The sequence below is a fragment of the Globicephala melas genome, chromosome 4, assembly GCF_963455315.2.
Source record: "Globicephala melas chromosome 4, mGloMel1.2, whole genome shotgun sequence".
Classification (NCBI taxonomy): Eukaryota; Metazoa; Chordata; class Mammalia; order Artiodactyla; family Delphinidae; genus Globicephala; species Globicephala melas.
Window position 1 is genome coordinate 67,610,311 of NC_083317.1, and position 19,877 is coordinate 67,630,187.

Here is a 19,877-nt window from a genome sequence, read left to right on the forward strand (position 1 = left end):
CCAGGGCTCTAACCAGGGCCCCTGCACTGGCAAGCGGATTTTTAACCACTGCGTCACCAGAGAAGTCCCCAACAGTGTTCTTTAAAACACAAAAGATTTTAATTTTAATGAAATCCAAATTATCTGATTTTTCTTTTGTTGCTCTTGCATTTGGTGTCAGATCTAAGCATTCTTTGCCAAACTCAAGCTCATGATAATTTACTCCTGTTTTCTTCTAAGAGTTGTGTTGTTTTAGCTTTTACATTTAGGTTTTTGATAACTTTTGAGTTAATTCTGTAAGTAGTATGAGGTAAGGATCCAATTTCATTCTTTTGAATGTGGCTATCTAGTTGTTCCAGCACGATTTGTTGAAAAGACTATTCTTTCCCACATTGGTCTTGGCACGCTTGTTGAAAATCAGTTGATCATAGGCACATGAGTTCATTTCTGGACTCTCAATTCCATTCCATTAATTTACATGTCTATCTCATGCCAGTACCACACTTTCTTGATTACGGTTGCTTTGTAGTAAGTTTTGAAATCAACAAGTGGTGAGTCCTCCAACTTTGTCCTTTTTCAAGAATGTTTTGGTTCTCCTGGATCCTTTGAATTTCTGTATGAATTATAGAATCCGCTTATAAATTTCTACAAATAAATTTCTACAATTTTAGCTACAAATTTCAGCTAGGATTCTGATAGGAATTGTGTTGAATCTATAGATCAATTTGGGGAGTAGTGCCATCTAAACAATATTAAACCTACCAATCCATAAACAAGGATGTTTTCCCAATTATTTACACCTTCTTTAATTTCTTTTGAGAATGTTTTGTAGCTTTCAGAGTATATATTTTGCACTTCTTTTGTTAAATTTATTCTATAGATGTTCTTGTAAATGGAATTGTTTTCTTACTTTCATTTTTGTTAATTGTATGTATATTAAAAAATGCAATTTTTCTTGAATTCTTCAAACTTGCTGAACTTGTTTATTGGTATATTCCTTAGAATTTTCATATACTACAAATCAGCTCATTTACAAAGAGGTAGTTTTACTTCTTCCTTTCCAAACTGGATACCTTTTATTTTAATTAAATACCTAACTGCACTTGCTAGAACCTCCAGTACAAAGTTGAGTAGAAGTGGTGAGAGTAGATAGACTTGTCTTGTTCCTGACCTTAGGGGGAAAGCATTCAGTCTTTCACCATTAAGTATGATGGTATCTGTGGGGTTTTTGTAGATGCCCTTTATCAAGCTGAGGAAATTCTGTAATATGTTGTGGTTTTTATCATGAAAGGACATTGGATTTTGTCAAATGCCTTTTTTCCTGCATCTATTGAGATGATCATGTGGTTTTGTTTTTTTATTTTATTGATACAGTGTATTACATTAATTGATTTAGGAATATTAAGTCAGCTTTGCATTCCTAAAATGAATCTCATGTGGTCATGGAGTATAATTCTTTTTTATGTGCTACATTTGGTTTGCTAGTATTTTGTTGAGGGTTTTTGCATCCATATTCTTAAAAGATATTGGTCAGTAGTTTTCTTCTGATGCCTTTGGTTTAGTATCTAGATAATACTGGCCTCATATAGAATGAATTGAGAAACATTCCCCCCTCTTCTATTTTTCGTAAGAGGTTGTGTAGGATTGCTATCAGTTCTTCTTTAAATGTTTGGTAGAATTCAGCAGTGAAGCCATCTGGGCCTGGGCTTTTCTTTGTGGGAAGTTTTTGACTACTAATTTAATCTCTCCATTTGTTATAGGTCTATTTAGATTGACTATTTCTTCTTAAGTTGGTTTTAGTAGTGTGTCTTTCTAGATATTTTTCCATTTCATCTGTATATTCTATTTTATTGGCATATAATTGTTCACAGTAATCCTTCCTTGGCCTTACCTAATGGATTTTGGACTGAATTGTTTAGGAAGGAGAGGGAAAGAAGAGGGAGAGGTGGGAAGGGAGAAAGGAGGGAAAGGAGGATGGGGAAAGAGAAGAGGAAATTTGTTTTAAAGATGCCCTAAATAATGTCTCCCTCTGTGTTCTGCACTCTGCTCACTACCCTGCTAGTGCCACTTGCCAATCCGCCACCCCCAAATAATAATATAGTATATATTAAGTGCTTATTATGTGTCAGGTAGAGTTCTAAAGACTTTACACATATAACTCATTTAATCCTCATAACAACCTCATGAGGTAACTATTATTATTATCTCCTCTTTACAAGACTGAGCTGTAGAGAGGTTAAGTTACTTGCCCAAAGCCTCATGGCTAGTTAGTAAAGTAAGGATATGATCCCAGGCTGTTTGCCTCCAGGACAAATGCTCTTGATCCATACACTTCACAAACACAAGCTCAGAATTCATTTACTCTGCTATTCTGACCCCTGAAGGAGGTAAGTGAGAGCTTGAAATAGTGATTTTTTTTTTTTGTAACCACTGACAACTCTAAATGCTTCTTAATAAGGAAACTGTTCTATTCATCTGCCTTCAGCTCTTAGCACATAGAGATTTAGTTCAATAAATGATCTAAAAGATCTCCACTGGCTAGCTAGTATTAATGTCATAGGGCTTTTAGGTAACAGGGACTGCCACATGATAGCACTGGCCTAATAAGAATCTTTTTCTGAACAATGCAAACACGGAAACAAATATCTATAGCTGTATACACAGAGGAGCTAGACAAAGATATATGAAACTCCATAATCAGATTGATTAGATTTATTTTTACTTTATCCTGATTTTGATATAGAAACTCTGAATATACCACATGTTTAAGAATTAGTCTAATGAGGGGACTTCCCTGGTGGCGCAGTGGTTAAGAATCTGCCTGCCGGGCTTCCCTGGTGGCGCAGTGGTTAAGAATCTGCCTGCCGGGCTTCCCTGGTGGCGCAGTGGTTGAGAGTCCACCTGCCGAAGCAGGGGACACGGGTTCGTGCTCCGGTCCGGGAAGATCCCACATGGCCGCGGAGCGGCTAGGCCCGTGAGCCATGGCCGCTGAGCCTGCGCGTCCGGAGCCTGTGCTCCGCAACGGGAGAGGCCACAACAGTGAGAGGCCCGTGTACCGCAAAAAAAAAAAAAAAGAATCCGCCTGCCAATGCAGGGGACACGGGTCCAAGCCCTGGTCCGGGAAGATCCCACATGCCGCAGAGCAACTAAGCCCGTGCACCACGACTACTGAGCCCACGTGCCACAACTACTTAAGCTCTCATGCCTAGAGCCCGTGTCCCACATCAAGAGAAGCCACTGCAATGAGAAGCCCGCGCACCACAACGAAGAGTAGCCCCCGCTCGCCACAACTAGAGAAAGCCTGCGTGCAGCAACGAAGACCCAACGCAGCCATAAATAAATAAATACATTTATAAAAAAAAAAAGAATTCGTCTAATGAGGAACACACAGAACCTACGCAAAGACAATTACAGCACCTCACTGTCAGAAATTAAAAACTTGAATAAACGGATAAACATATCCTGTTGCTGGTTAGGTAGACTTCATGTTAAAGAAAACATAATAATAAATAGGAATAAATAGGAAAGAAGATCAAGTAATATGTGTAGTGATCCTCAATCTTGCCTACATATTAGAACCACTTAATTTATAAATTAAAAAAAAAAAACCTAGATTGGGGCCCCACTACAGACCAATTAAATAAAAATCTCTGGGAAACAGTCCAGGTGATTCTAATGTTAGCTAGGGTTGAATACCTCTAGGATATAAAGGAAAAGAGAAAATGGTTTAATGGAAATGCTTGCCCTAATGGAACTGAAAATATATTTCAAAGTTTAAAATATTTCATTTTTCTGATAGTAGGTTAAAAACAGAATAGACAATGGGAACAGGAAAAAAAATGTAGGAAAGTGTGACCCAAATCTGTTTAAACCAGGTAAAATAAAAATAGTATGAAAATAATTTTTTATTTACTAAGTTTTGTTGAAAAATACATTTGGGGCGAGATAATCATTTGGATCCGTATTTTGTATATATCATAACAGTTTGCAAATTGGTTTAAATTTGAAAACTGGAATATTTTAAAAACAGTTTTAAGATAGATGATTTTTTTTAAAAGGGAGTGGCTTACTTAAAGGCTAAGGAAGTGGTATGTGAAAAAGTAGATGTATTCCCCCCAAATTGTTGGGATTCCCAGAGTAACAAAAAAGAAAATAGACCTACAACTGGATAAACTGTTGATGGAAAGGGTGTTCAAAAGTTGGTTGGCCATTTAGGACTTATCCAAATAAAGGAGCAGGATTTTCCCCAAAAGATCTGTCTTCTCTTAGCAAAACAACTGCAATCAAAGGAAAAAATTACATTTCTGAAACATTTCCCCCACCAAATTTGAAGTGGAATCTGGGAGCAAGAATCTGTTCTCTACTGCAAAAGTTATTTTCCCTAACCCCAAAGGAAAGACTGACAGAATGCACTCTTGCCTTGCAAAGCTGAGGGACTCAACCCCAGATATCTGTCAGGCACTTCCAGAATTCTCTGCCAAAGACCATGGTTAAATGACTGTGCATTGGGTCAACTGAAGATTCAGAGGGCATGATTCTGCCCAGGGTTGTAGGCAATGTCTACTCTGTTCTTTCTAGGGAAACAGGTTTTTTCCACTTACCTAAGGGAGTGAATTGATCAATTTCTGGCATGTTTCTCACTTAGAAGGCCAAAACTCATCCTGGATGCTGGTCTGACTCTTCCCTTGCTGGAACTGAAGTTCAGACACCATGGGGAGTTTCTTCCAAGGTATCCAAACACATCCATTGTGTTCTAAATGACAATATGAGAAAGTATTGGATGAAGAAAAAATGTCCTAATGTCAGTGGATTTTTTTTTAATTTAATTTACTTATTTTTGGCTGCATTGGGTCTTTGTTGCTGCACGCGGGCTTTCTCTGGTTGCCGCAAGTGGGGGCTACTCGTCGCGGTGTGTGGGCTTCTCATTGCAGTGGCTTCTCTTGTTGCAGAGCACGGTCTCTAGGCATGCAGACTTCAGTAGTTGTGGCTCGTGGGGCTCTAGAGCACAGGCTCAGTAGCTGTGGCACACGGGCTTAGTTGCTCCACAGCATGCAGGATCTTCCTGGACCAGGGCTCGAACCCATGTACCCTGCATTGGCAGGCGGATTCTTAACCACTGTGGCACCAGGAAAGCCCCGTCAATGGATTATTTAAACAGGGAGATACTGCTTGGCCACCTGAGTCACTGGGAATGTTCTTGATAGGCTCCTTCTGTTCAAGAGAACTTTATTTTATGTAATGCAGGGATTTATCATAAAGATGTATCCGCTGAGGAATCTGAATTCATTCCAAACAACTAGGTCTCATGGAAAAGAGGGACCCACACAGAACTGGATCTCACAGCCAGAACCAGGATCCAAGGCAGCTCTAAGAAACCGAGGAGCTGTGATGGTGGGTTTTTGCTCTAGGGGCCCGTCATTAATGGGTCTCAGCTATTCCCCAAGAAGCTGTCTGCATCTCTCTCTCTGTCCACCTTTATGCCAGCTCCAACTGGCATTCTCTTTACTATTCTATATACCTTTCTCTGCCTCATGGCGTGCATCCTCACAGCCCCTGCTTTCTCGGAACACTGGACTCACTGTCTTGGTCCCTGTTGCACCTCATCATCACTCTTCTTCAAGCTTCACCTCCCACTGCTAAGTACATCATTTTCACAGTATTGTCCTGATCACCTGTTTGCTCCAGGACTTGTCACAGAACACTGGCTAACTTAAGGTTTGGCAGTTCTTGGGTCAGTCACCCAGTCCTGGTCCAATCAACATAGTATAAAATGGGCTACCAAGGAGTGCTCTCTAAGTAGGAGCTGTGAACCAGAGAGTATTCCCTAGAAAGGGCTCTTGTATGGTATCACATGACAAGTATATAGACGGGTAGATGGATGGATGGACAGACGGACAGGAACAATTTGTCCTCAGAGAAGTAAGGCATGATTGATTAGGGAGACAGAAACTGAATGTGGGTTGAACAGCTGAGCAAAGAGAGAATTGCATTTGCACATTGATATGTTTGAATGAGATCTGACTCCAGCCCTTAGGAACCAAGTAATGCACTGATCCTGGCTGGACTGGCTATTAATGCCAAGTCTCCCTTCTTAGGGAAATGAGACAGATTTCCCCCCAGCTGCTTCACACACTTCTGGCTGTTCCTTCATGTAGGGCCTGGACTTCACCAGCCTTTCCCTAGTTATTAGTTTCTCCCAAAGTTCATTCCCCTCCCTCCCCAACTTCCCCGTCCTACCTCCCCGCCCACCACCATGCAGCTTTCAGGATTTTAGCTCCCTGAACTGGGATCGAACCCCGGCCTGCGGCAGTGAAAGCACAGAGTCTTAACCGCTGGACCACCTGGGAATTCCCCCAAAGTTCATCCTCTAAATGGGGCAATCATGTAAAATGTTACCGAAAGCTCTGTACACATGTCGAATCTCGGAAACAAAGAGTTTTGGGTGAAGTAGAAAAGGATAGCTTTATTGCTTTGCCAGGCAAAGAAAGACACACTGGGCTTCTGCCTCAAAAAACTGTATCTCCTGGGCTTCTCTGGTGGTGCAGTGGTTGAGAGTCCGCCTGCCGATGCAGGGGACACGGGTTCGTGCCCCGGTCCATGAAGATCCCACATGCCGTGGAGCGGCTAGGCCTGTGAGCCATGGCTGCTGAGCCCGCGCGTCCGGAGCCTGTGCTCCACAATGGGAGAGGCCACAACAGTGAGAGGCCCACGTACCACAAAAAAAACCAAGAAAACAAAATAACAAAAAAAACAAAACTGTATCTCCTAACCAGGGAGGATTTGGTAAGGGGTTTTATAGCAGTGGTTCACAGGTGGGGTCTCTGACAAGATCAGGGTGTATGCAGGGCCTGCCCTCCCTTAATCATCTCAGGTGGTGGGTCTCCTAATCTTGATGAACTTCTCTAGTGCCTTTAATCTTGCCTCAGGTGGTTTCTTGGCTACTCCCCCCTTGATTAGCAACTGTTCCACCCTTTGGAACTCAGGGTAGGTCATGGAGGCTGTAGTCTTGCCTACAAGAAATGGGGGAAAAAAGGGCCCCCATGCCCGGGAGCCCCACAGGGCCCCGCTTGGTTTCAGAAGTACTTAAAATGTGCCTAATTTGTAGTACACACAGAGCAAATGAGCTATTATTAGTAGCATACTTTTCATTCATTGAACAAATATTTGGACGGTGGGCTGCGTTTGGCTAAATATAACAAAATCCTAAATATAGAAGCTTAACCAAACAGGTTAACCACTCCTGTTACATCCCTTGAATGAACAGATAAAAAATCCCTGCCCTCACATTATAACAAATTTGGAGACACAGATAGCCCGGCTGGAATTGGCAACCCACAATGCCATCAAGGATCCAGTCTCCTATGTTTCTGTTCAGCCATCCTTAACATGTGGTTTTCATCTTTGTGTTTGTTATCACATAGGCAAATAGTCCTCATCCTTGGCACTCTAACCACACTCCGGTAGAAAGGAGGAGGAAGGGATAATGCCTTTATTAGGAAGGTAAGTTTCTCATAAATGTCCCAGCAGTCTTCTGCTTATATCTCATTGGCTTAAGTTGTCTCACTCTTATCTGGGGCTGCCAGAGAAGCTGGGCACACTGCTACTCTAGACAAAATCAGGAAGGGGAAAATGGATATAGGGTAGAAAACTAGCAGTTGCTCAGGTTCATCCGTCCAGGCACCGAGAACCTTGAAAGCTGGTGGGGTAGAGGTAAACCAGTAATTGAACAGTGTGATAAAGATCACAATAGGGGCTTCTGGAGCCTGTGCTCCGCAACAAGAGAGGCCACGACAGTGAGAGGCCCGCGCACTGCGATGAAGCGCGGCCCCCCCTGGCCGCAACTAGAGAAAGCCCTCGCACAGAAATGAAGACCCAACACAGTCAAAATAAATAAATAAATAAATAAATAAATAAATAAATAAATAAATAAATAAAAAGATCACAATAGAGGTGTTTATCATGGGAGCACATAAAAGAGACAACTAATTTGTATTTCAAAGATCAGGAAAGGCTTGCTGAAGGAAGTGATAACTGAGACAAGTAGGAGCTGGCCAGAGAAGAGAGTGTGTTCAGAAGTTCAGAATTGAGACCAGGTCTTTTCTGGGAACAGAAAGTAGCTCCCTATTGGTGGACAAAAGAGTGTGCTATAGAGAGGGGTGATGTTGGAGGTAAGCAAGAGCACAAAGGACTTCACAAACTGTTTTGAAGAATTGGTACTTATCTTCAAGGTACTAAGAAGCCAGTGAGGAATTTCAAGCAGGAGACAGATTTTCTTGATAGTTTTAAAAACTGGAATGGAAAAATCATTGTCTATAGCAATTATTTCTAAATGCCAGTGGATCTGCTGTCCCTTTTTAATGCAGCCAGGAGATGCACAAATTCACTTGGCCAAGCCCTCTCCCCTTTTACAGGGATGCCCTCAGCTGGCCACTGCATTCAGAAGCTGGGAGCTATCTTTGTTTAAAGTTACTAACATTTTGGCCTTCCTCCCTAACATAATGCTGTGGGTAAATTAGGCTTTTTCTGGAAATGCCATCCCTATCAGAAGTGATCACTTTTTTTTTTAAACATTGGAGTTTTTTTAATATATTAATTTACTATTTATTTATTTTTGGCTGCATCGGGTCTTCGCTGCTGCGCGCGGGCTTTCTCTAGTTGTGGCGAGTGGGGGCTACTCTTCGTGTGGTGCGTGGGCTTCTCATTGTGGTGGCTTCTCTTGTGGAGCACGGGCTCTAGGCGCGTGGGCTTCAGTAGTTGTGGCTCGCAGGCTCTAGAGCGCAGGCTCAGAAGTTGTGGTGCACGGGCTTAGTTGCTCCACAGCATGTGGGATCTTCCCGGATCAGGGCTCGAACCCGTGTCCCCTGCATTGGCAGGTGGATTCTTAACCACTGCGCCACCAGGGAAGTCCCAGAAGTGATCACTTTTTGACTATTTTCTTTACTCTGCAGTGTTCATGCTCAACTATTTTTTTTAAAAGAAACAATTAAGGCTTACCTAAAAGGTTAAGTATAGACAGAAATCATCAGTATCCTAAGTGATCTCTGATGTATTTGATTAGATCATCCATCTCCAGGCGGAATATTTTTTTCTTGATTTGAAATGAGACCACACGTTTGACTAATCTCCCAGCTTCCAAGTTATTCCTGGACGGTCAAATAGGTGGTGTGGCACAGAAGCACAGTCTACTGCAGTAGCACTGGGTACATTATTGCTGTTTCCCAAACTGGTATCTTTGGAGCACAACCTGAAAGAGACTGACTGAACAGTCATTTGAAACCCACTCTTTACTCCCCATTCCTGGTTCCTTGCTTTGGGGGCTGCGGGGGGGGTCGGGGGGGAGAGCGGGGACAGAATGGAACTTTAACACTTCCTAGCATGCTATATAATTACTTTCTATTGTTTGTCTCCCCTCACTACATGTAAGCTTTTTCAGAGCAGGTATTTTTTTTCTGTTTTGTTCACTGATGTGTTAGCAGTGGCTAATAGTGCCTAGAATTTGGATTTGGAAGGTACTGAAATACGGGGTTGGCCAAAAATTTCGTTTGGGTTTTCCCATAACGTCTTACAGAAAACACAAATTTTTTGTCTAACCCAATACTTGTTAAGAATTTGCAAATGGATTATCATCAGTGTTTCCTCTATGGTTATCTTCTGTTCTGCTGAGGAAGGGCCAAACTCATCTCAACTTTTGCACCTTCTGTTTCTTCTCTTTTTGGCTAAATCCTACCTATCCTTCAAGCAACAAAATCAACGAATTGTTTTAAGGCAGCGATTACATGCAAAACACTGTTTCAGCAGGCAAATCAACTTTCAAAAGCAATGCACCATCCCTTTCTTAAAAGTTGGAGGCTTAGGGCTTCCCTGGTGGTGCAGTGGTTGAGAGTCCGCCTGCCGATGCAGGGGATGCGGGTTCGTGCCCCGGTCCGGGAGGATCCCACATGTCGCGGAGCGGCTGGGCCCGTGAGCCATGGCCGCTGAGCCTGCGCGTCCGGAGCCTGTGCCCCACAACGGGAGAGGCCACAACAGTGAGAGGCCGGCGTAACGCAAAAAAAAGTTGAAGGCTTAAAATGCCATTCATCACAACTAAACATACTATTATTCATTTATACTAAAAGTCACTCCATACTATCATAATTGCACATTTTCATAATATGGTACATTGGAATGAGTCAAGCATCCTGCTAAAATTGGATTTTCTAGATAATACTTTAGCAGACGTGAAATTCTGGAAAGGCTCTTATGAATCCTTTCCAAGGATTCTGTTTCTGAATTCCCTGTTGAGCATCTTTGTTCAGTTTTATTTTTATCCTCACATGTATCCTTTCAATTCACTCATCCATCCAAAAATTATTAAACATCGACTTTCTGTCATGCACCATTCATTAATAGGTAAGTCCTACAGAAAATCTTTTTCACTGCTGGCACTAGGAAATTTTTTTGTTGAAAAGACATTATAATCTTAACAAAAGTAGGTCTTGTTTATCAATATCCCCAACAACTACCACAGTATCTGAGCCACAGTAGATGCTCAAAAGCTTTTTTTGAAAGAATGGTGAGCACTTTATACATTTATTGCTCACTTCCAAGTGCACCACCTGATAAGAGTCAACATACTGAACACACAAGCCTATCCACAACCCCACTGGGTCAATCCAACTGTGCCAGAGCCAGGAAGCTTCTGTTTAAATCGTGGTAAGCAGAGTCCTAGAATGACTCTCCAAAATGTCCCACCCTAATCCCTCAGACTGTGAATATGAGACATTACATCTGTGATGTCACATTGCCCAGGAAAAGGGATTTGCAGGTATGATTAAAGTTGTAATCAGTTGACTCGAGGTAATAAAAAGGAAGATTATTATGGTAAAACTAATATAAACACACAAACCCTTTAAAAGCAGTCTGTCTATAGCAGAAAAGGAAGTCAGACTCCAAGAATGAGGATTCAATGCACTGTTGCTAGCTTGAAAAGGGAGGGGACCATGGTGTCAAGAAATATGGGTGGCTTTCAGGAGCTTAGAGTGGCCCATGACAGGCAGCAAGGAAACAGGGACTTCTCTTCTTACAACCGAAAGGATCTGAATGAGCCTGGAAGCAGATTCTTCCCCTGGAGACTCCAGACAAGAGCCCAGTCTGGGCCACAACTTGATTTCAGCCTGTGAGACCCCAGGCAGAGAACTCAGTCAAGGCTTCCTAGCCTTCTGACCTACAGAACTCTAAAATAATAAACAGGGGTGAATTTAAGCTGCTAAACTTGTTAAGCAGCAACAGAAAACGAATACAATCATCCTGTACTAGAATACCATTATGCAAGCCCTCCTCTACTTTTCCATTTTCTGAATTTGTTTTACTTTGCTTTCCTTTTCATGGTCCACGGAAACATTATCCAGGAAAATATTTCCACCCAACATTAGTTTTTGCATATGAAAACGAGCTAAGTTAAGGTACTAAGAGAATTTCTTTGGACAGTATCCAGCCTATATTACTGCCCTTTAACTTAAGAGCAATAAACCTAAAGAGATAAAACTATCAATGACCAAAAAGGTCTATGCTCATGCCAATAAATTTGTAAAATTCAAAAAGGTACAATATAAATCAAATCAGATATTGAAATTGTATTTAAATTCTCTTACAAGAACTTACTGCCTCAACTCGGAAAACAATCAAATAATTATGTACACTGAGTCAGAAAATTATTTTAATAGTTACAAAATATCTTTTTTTGTTTTTTTTTGTTTTTTTTTTTACAGAATCAGTATAAAATAGCAGTTGATTTCTCCATAATTATCAGAATTATTTATACTTGAGGTCTTGGGTAAGTGGGGCTGAAATCAACAAAAGGTCTTGGACTGTTGGCTCAGAAATCTTCCTGGGAAGCCCACCATGTTGATGTCTGTCATGCTTAACTCTTATGAGATGACCCGGTCCTTTTTTAAAAAAAGTATCTTTTTATTCATTCTTTGGAGGCTTGAAGTGAATTCGGCAGCGTTCATTAAACACCTAAGATATGTGAACAGAAACAAAGGTCACTGAGTCATCCTGTATAAATCAGGCCTGGAATTCAATTAAATTTGGCATGGGTCAGGTGGATATAACCTTTTCTTGTCCCAGGTCAACAGGTTTAGGAAACAGAGGTGTTTCCTCACTGGTTCAAACTGACTTACTAGGTGCTAAGAGCTAAGAAGGCCTTGATATTCATTTATATGATAATTTTAATATTTTAATAAAATTTAAATTATTCAAGGAAAAAATCATCACAAGCTAGCTTATTTGGTAAACTAACAAATATGCTAGTTCCATATTCTGGACATATTTTGGACAGTTAGACAAAAATATCTAAATTACCTTTAAGATAAAGCTTTTTAAAAATCCTTTTATAATGAAGATTTTATTTAGATATCTGTCATGCTTTTCTAAATGAGTGCCAGATCCTTCTTACATGGAGATATACTTGAAGGGAGTCCAGTCTTTTGCTAAACTGTATAAATTTATATAATGTTTTGTTCTATTTATCTTGCTTCCTAAAAACTAAACAAATAACATATCATAATGTTAAAAGAACATTCTATTATTATGTGTCATGTGGGACTATGTCAAATAACAATTTTGGTACATCCATTCAATGGGATATAAGCAAGCATAAAAAATAAGGAAGCTCTTCATGTTCTGATTTGAAAAGATCTCCAAGATATATTAAGGGAAAAAAACAAAGTGTAGACAATATACTTCCATTTGTCTGATAAAGGGGGAAAATGTGTGTGCTTTCAAGGAGCAAACACCTTATCACATAGGTGGAAAGGGCAGAAATAAGAAATCTTGGCAAAGAGGATAGGATAAAGAAATGTGATAAAGCAAAAGAAATCGATTTGTATTTCGCAGTTTATTCATGGCTCTGCAAGTTGGTACACTCCAGTTTTTTTTTTTTTGCAGTACGCGGGCCTCTCACTGTTGTGGCCTTTCCCGTTGTGGAGCACAGGCTCCGGATGCGCAGGCTCAGCGGCCATGGCTCACGGGCCCAGCCGCTCCGCGGCGTGTGGGATCTTCCCGGACTGGGGCACGAACCCGCATCCCCTGCATCGGCAGGTGGACTCTCAACCACTGCGCCACCGGGGAAGCCCAGTACACTCCAGTTTTTGGTTCAGTTAGCCTCCCTCTGGATCCAGCCCCATTCCATTGGTTAATTTCAAAGGGTAAAACAGAATCTTCAGTTCATTCTTTCAGATTTAATAGATTTTGCCCTTTGGAAATCTTTGAAGTTTTAGAGAGGACATGCAGACATACTTTTTCAGAAAACTAAAGCAGGAATTTTGTAATTTTTTAAAAAAGTTTTATTGGATTATAGTTGCTTTACAAAGTTGTGTTAATTTCTACTGTACAGCAAAGTGAATCAGCTGTACATATACATACATCCCCTCTTTTTTGGATTTCCTTCCCATTTAGGTCACCACAGAGCACTGAATAGAGTTCCCTGTGCTATACAGTATGTTCTCATTAGTTATCTATTTTATACATAGTATCAATAGTGTAGAATTTTGTGATTTTTAACTACATGTAAAGTCCTGGGATCCTGGTCCCCCAATCTAATTCCTAATTAGAACCACGTAGGTGGTAATAAGGAGCATGTGAATCTAGGAGCCATAAAAAGCCCTATTATCAAATACCAGTAAAACTACATACAAAGTTTCACGATCAGATATGTTAGAAAACAAACAAATGTGAAGGATAATGATATGAAAATTTATGGGAAGTGAGCTCAGAAAAGCTAACTTGAACAAATAACCTGGTTGAAGGTTCTAAGTTAACAACTAATAACTCTAAATATCAAATAGCCCATAATTAGTATTAGGAAACATACAGAATGTCTCCAATTCTGTTCCCATGACGATCATGCAATTCTACCATATGACTGTAAAGCTACTTTTTGTAAGATGGCTCTAACTTGGATTCTAACCACAACCTGCACCCCCCCCCCAAAAAAAGTTAAAGCCTTCAATTGCTTGTAAATGAAGGATCTTTATTATTCTTAAGTGCCCAAGGCCCTCTTTGCCTCCCCCCTCCCTTGGTTTCCCTTTGCTAGTTCTGCTTCCCCTCCTAGTTCTCTCCAAGAACCAACATTATTTTATACCTTCCAGCTCCTGTCATTTACCACTTCTTCAACATTCAGTTCTGACTGCATCCATTTCAACTGCAAGAAAGGAAAACAAAAATGAAGTTACGAAAATTTAAATTAAAGAACTAAAACCAAACTCTATGTTTTCCTAACAAAACCAGCTGCTGCTCCTGCGTTCCATATTAATGGTAATACTTAGGCCAGATTTCAAAACCTTCTTTGACATAGCTGTTCTCCTCATATTTAATCAGTTGCTATATCTTATAAAGCCGTAGTTCTCAAGCTTTGCTGCATATTATTATCACCTTGAGAGCTTTTAAAAAAAAATCTCAAATGTCCAGGTAGTTCACAGAAGGAAAACAAATGGCCAATAAACCTATTTTTAAAATGTACCATTTTATTCATGTATAAAGAAATGTAAATTAAGCCATAATATGACAAAAAAAATTTTAATACAAGAAATCTGATGTCTGATAAAACCTAGTATTAGTGAGGGTATGGGGAAAGATACACTCACACATATTTTTAGTAGGAGTACAACTGTTTCAACTTCTATGGAGAGCAATTTGGTAAGACTTACCAAAAATGTAAATTCACATGTCCTTTAACTCAATAACTCCAGTTCTAGTTATTGATCCTACCATATAGATTTGCAAAGATAGCACAGACGAACAAAAAAAAGGACAAGGAGGTGGCAACCTGATTTGAATAAAAGAAAAAAGAAACAGGAAGAAAAACAGAGAAGAAGAATATATAAAGCTCAAGTAATTGAGAAAGGGATGAGTTTTCCATATCTTAACCGTACAGCCAGAGGTGTGAGGCTAAAAATGCTAGTCTTTCTAGCTTTCTTTTTAACTGCCAACCTAATCACTCCATCAAAAACGTAGCCAATTCTATTGCCAGGTCCAGATGGCAGGCCCATCATACTCCTAGTCGCCTCTGGTCAGAGAGACCTGAAAGGAAAGAAGCTAACCAATTCCAGGAGAACCTGAAAATATTCAGGAAAATTAGGAGAAAAAAAGCAGTACAGGTTGAGGCAGCCAAGAGGTTAAAAGCAGGATGATTTCTTCAGGCCAAAGTCAAGACCCAGGCCAGGAGATTTGGGAACAAAATGCCAGAGGGATTCTGGGCAACCATGAGTTAGGCACCCAGACCAAAGAACCTAACCATAAATTAGGAGTACAGCTCAGGCAGGAGGTTTGAGAAATATGCATATAACACTAATAAGACTGGATATGGTACTGATCCAACGCTCCTTGTAAACTCCCTTCGTAGACTCAAAACTGCTGTCAGAATATGGGCCAGTATATAGGATTGAAACCATGAACAAGGGGAAGGACTGCATTTCTAATGTGCTGTGGAGTAGTAACAAGCCTGAGGAAGCCCGCCTGCTTACATCACAGCAACCTTGGTTTCAGATTTTAATCAGTTATATCGACCCAGAAATCATTAAAGCTTCACTGCTGTCAGAGCCTGGACTTTCTGCCAAAGAAGTAACAACTTTAAAGAACAGTGTTACAACAGACCACTAAGACAGTATTCATAATTGCTCTCAAATATTTAAAGGGATGTTTGTGTAGAAATGGGTTTAGACTTATCCAGAGGGAAGATTAAGGAACAGTAATTACATGCTACAAGGAGACAGATTTTCACACTAAGTAAGAAAATCTCTGAACAATTACAACTGTCCAAAAAGAGAATGCACTGCCACATAAGACTGTATATCCCCCCAACCCCCTTAATACTGGTTAAACAAAAGGTGGAAACCACTGGTTGGGGGGGATATTGTAAAGAGGATTAATATAACAAATATGGAGTCCCAGCGACTCAAAAAGGAAAGAAACTGCTACTTCATTATCAGTCAATATGCAAGCTCTTACATATATTATACAATTCAATCCTCACCAAAAAAAGAAAATGTAAGAAGTTACTATGTATCAATTCCATTTTACAAACTGAAAATCAGAAGTTTCAGAACAATTAATTTACAAGGTTACAAAACCTCCAAATGGTAGGTGGGATTATTTCTTTAGAGCTGTCTGCCTTTAAAATCCATGTTTTTTCTATTCTTGAACACCGCAGATATTACAGCCAGCTTCTAATGCAATTTCAGTGCCAACAACAAAATGCTACCTTTGAGATGGTTGGTTTTTTTTTTAAAATAAATTTATTTATTTTATTTATTTATTTTTGGCTGTGTTGGGTCTTCATTGACACGGGCTTAGTTGCTCCACGGCATGTGGGATCTTCCCGGACCAGGGCTCGAACCTGAGTTCCCTGCATTGGCAGGCGGATTCTTAACCCCTGCACCACCAGGGAAGTCCCGAGATGGTTGTTTTTGAGGCTCTGGGTCTTAAACAGGTAAACTTCGTCTCAAAGCTACTAAGAGGTGACAGCAGGTATATAGTTCCAGCAAGGAATGTGCTTTTTCTGAGGTAAGGATTCAGGTAAAGAACTGGGAACTTTCAGACGGGCATCACTGTATGTAAATAAATTGTTCACTAAAGTAATCAGAATTTGACTCTTAGTCACAACTTAAGGTAAAAACACTGACTGAATTTAGAGTAAGATGAGATGGGTTATAAAGTCCCAGTTCTACCATGTACTAGCTTGTGACTCTGGGGATGTCAGTATCTCTAAGTCTGTTTCCATATATAGAAAATGAAGAGGTAGAGCTGGAACATCTCCAAGAGCTGTCTCTTTCTGATTCTATAATCTCCATAGCAAACTTGAAAAAGAAAGTCAAGTTTCCTTATTTGCTTAAATACTACTACTCATGGTTAACTTCTACTCTAGTCCTATGCAATATCACAGGCCAGAAAACTACCTTTCGTTAACTCACTGGCTGGTTTCTAAAACTCCTCCTTGCAGTGATTGTGCTGGGCTCTAAAGGCAAATGGGCAGAACAGAGGGCAGACAAAATTGTGTGACACATCACTCACAAACACTCACACTGGTTTTTGAACTTTGCACTCTGCTAACAAGAGTCACTCTATTCTTTGTCTGACTTAATTTGCAAATAATCATTTTTCAGTTTCTGATTTAACAGCCCTGCCCTGCACTTTCCTTTGTCAATACTTCAAGAGCCTGTTAAAATACAAAATCCAAAAATACTAGATCTTAACCAGCTTTCTATAATTTATCTATAAACCTTCATCAACATGGAGGGTAGGCTAAGATGACCATTATAGCCTAAGTTCACTGCCTGAAGAACCCACCACTGGCTGATGAATGAGCAGGTGTGGAACACAGGGCTGAAGCAGTTGTCATGAGCAAAGAGAACAGCAAAGACAGTGGATGAATCCTGTATCCAGTGAAACACACTGCATCAATGAGATGACTAAGAAAGTGCACACCTGTGTGCAGCAAAAGAACAAAGGCTTGAGAGAGACAGCAAGATCCCTTTTTCAAAGTTTGGCTACATCTACTAAACAAAGAGCAAACTTCACAAGTTGTTCAGTATGAAAACATGATTCCATATCACACTGGATTTTCAGTCACCTGACATGTAAGGATCAGTAAGTCACCTATTACACCATCTTAAAATACAGACATGATTTTGATAATTATACAGTGGTCATGTAAGAAAAAGCCCTTGTTCTTAGGAAATAACCAACATATGTAGGGGTAAAGGAGTATAATGTGCCCAGCGTATTTTCAAAATGGTAAAGGAAAAAAAATGTGTATGGGGGAGGGGGAGGAAGACAGGGAAAGAGGGAGGGAAGGATGGAGGGGGAAAGAAGAGTAGAGAGAATGAACTGTAAAGCAGGTGGAGCAAAATGTAAATAGGTGAATATAGGTAAAGGGTATATGGGACTTCCTTGTACTGTTCATGCAACTTTTCTGTAAGTTTGAAATTGTATCAGAATAAAAAGTTACCCCTGAAGGCCCCCTCCCACCCCCACCCTCCTCAAAAGACAGCAATGCAGTCCACAAAATAAAATATGGCAGACATTTCAACTGTTTTCTTGACGTGTCACATTTAAGGGCTATAAAGAAATAGCTCTGCTTCATTAACTCTACTCTGAGGTCCACACCCCATCTACATGACGGCTGACTTTGGGAAAATAAAGCTTGCTCTGACATAGAACTCAGTGGACACTTGGTGTTCTCCTAAAAGGGAAAATGGCAGGCATGGGAGATGAAGTGGAAACAAAGGAGAGTCTGAAAAGAGTCAAAGACCCCTACCACCCTCTCCACAGCAAAGAAATAAACATAATGAGGCTCTGGTGGCCCTGGTTATATTTAAATAGTACTATACTTTTATGGCGGAAGGGGGTAATATCCTGAAGTTAAATATCTATATTACATTTCAGCAGATTTCTACAGCTGAAACCAGAGGTAAATATTTTCAAAATGTAAATATATTTAAAAAACGTTTCTTCTCAAGTCAAGCTTCAAAACATAGATACAGATGTGATTGCCCTAGATTTTTCGATGTGGTGTTGGTCTATATTAATCCTTGTATCTTTGTGGAATATGTAAAGGAATGGAAATAACATGATTACATGCTTCTTTTAGCTAAAACTTGCTACACTCCACACGTTCATGAAATGCACATTAATTTACCAATTAGTATTGAAATGTAATAAAATAAAGTCCATTAAAAATGAAGTACTAATCTCCTGATCATTTGGTTTTAAGTAATAACCATCTCTTACTCTGAGTTTTTCATATTAAAAACTGGCTTTATTTTGAAGGCTAAGTTTGGAAACCTTGCCTCAGAAATGTAAACCCTGTTCAACTTACCTTTGTCTGTTCTTTTCTAAGTTGCTTTAATAATGTTAAATTGTCCAAATTCTTTTCTCTCTCTTCTCGGAGCTGTTTTACTACTGATGAGGTCTGAGCTATACAGTTTTTTATGACTCGGTCCCTACTGGCATGAGCCGCCATCAACTAAAAGAACAAAAGAAGGAAATGAGAAAAAAAAATCACACCAATTTGTCACATTTCAGTGTTTTAAAAAAACTTTTTTAGGCTACAGAAATGTAATACTCTCTAAAACAGTTTTTAAAAACTGAATCTGTGGAAGAGAAGATTGTGCTGAATGAGCCCGCTCAAAGGCAGCAGCTGTGAGGCTGAAAGTGAAGAGGTTGGGCCGTCCTCTTCCTCACTAAGCTCCCAGGCCTTCCTGCTCCTCTTCCTGCACTCCTTGCGCTGTGCTTTGATTCATCTCAGTCTCCTCCCTGCACTCCTTTCTCTCCCATTCTTGTACCTGTGTGTTCCTCTACCCTACACCCACCCTCACACACCTTCTGGGCCACTTCCTATTGCTGTTCTCTTTTTGTTCTTTCATTGTTTTTTTCAGCCTCATGTTGTCAACAGTGCCAAAAATTATAAAGTAAGTGATATAGAGAAGCTCTTAGTTACAAGAAAGAAAAACAAAGAATGCTACATTTACCTATGTCAGACAGAACCCTTTTCAAGATTTTAAACTTTAAGTACTAACAAGGAAAAATTGTACATGAAGTGGAGGTCACCGATTCCATCAATTGTGTGTGCTGACGGAGAGTAAAGGATGCCCAACAGAGCAATTATCAGCCTTCATCTTAATGTAACAAATCCAATACAATAATTTGCATCTATTTTCTGCCTTGTTTCATTAATTATGATAGTCATGTTTCAATTCAAACATACTCCCATGATCATAGCCAAATTCTGAAGATACCCCAAAAACTTGGGGTGGAGGCAGAGCAAAATACTAAAATAATATGCAATCGTCATTATAATTAATGGTGCATAGTAACAGTAGTTCACCTCCAACTAAAATTTAAGTGTTGGCTTGCTCCAT

General features: G+C 40.1%; 1 protein-coding gene across 3 annotated transcripts in view; it reads right to left on the reverse strand.

Moving 5' to 3' along the window:
- Positions 1-4,606: 4,606 nt before the first annotated feature.
- Positions 4,607-19,877, reverse strand: part of MIX23 (mitochondrial matrix import factor 23) — a 28,974-nt gene continuing 13,703 nt past the window's right edge. Inside the window, exons 3-6 of one of the 3 annotated variants that reach the window (XR_011377421.1) lie at positions 18,836-18,982; positions 14,102-14,161; positions 8,974-9,223; positions 4,607-4,732 (exon numbers count right to left, since the gene is read on the reverse strand). Coding sequence is in view for 1 of the 3 variants with exons in the window: in XM_030858224.2 (XP_030714084.1) it covers positions 11,926-11,976; positions 14,102-14,161; positions 18,836-18,982 (258 nt within the window). In the remaining 2 variants the exon portion in view is untranslated. Of the gene's footprint in view, positions 4,733-8,973; positions 9,234-11,656; positions 11,977-14,101; positions 14,162-18,835; positions 18,983-19,877 lie in introns of those variants that run through there. The other 2 variants (XR_011377420.1, XM_030858224.2) reach the window with 2 other exon arrangements.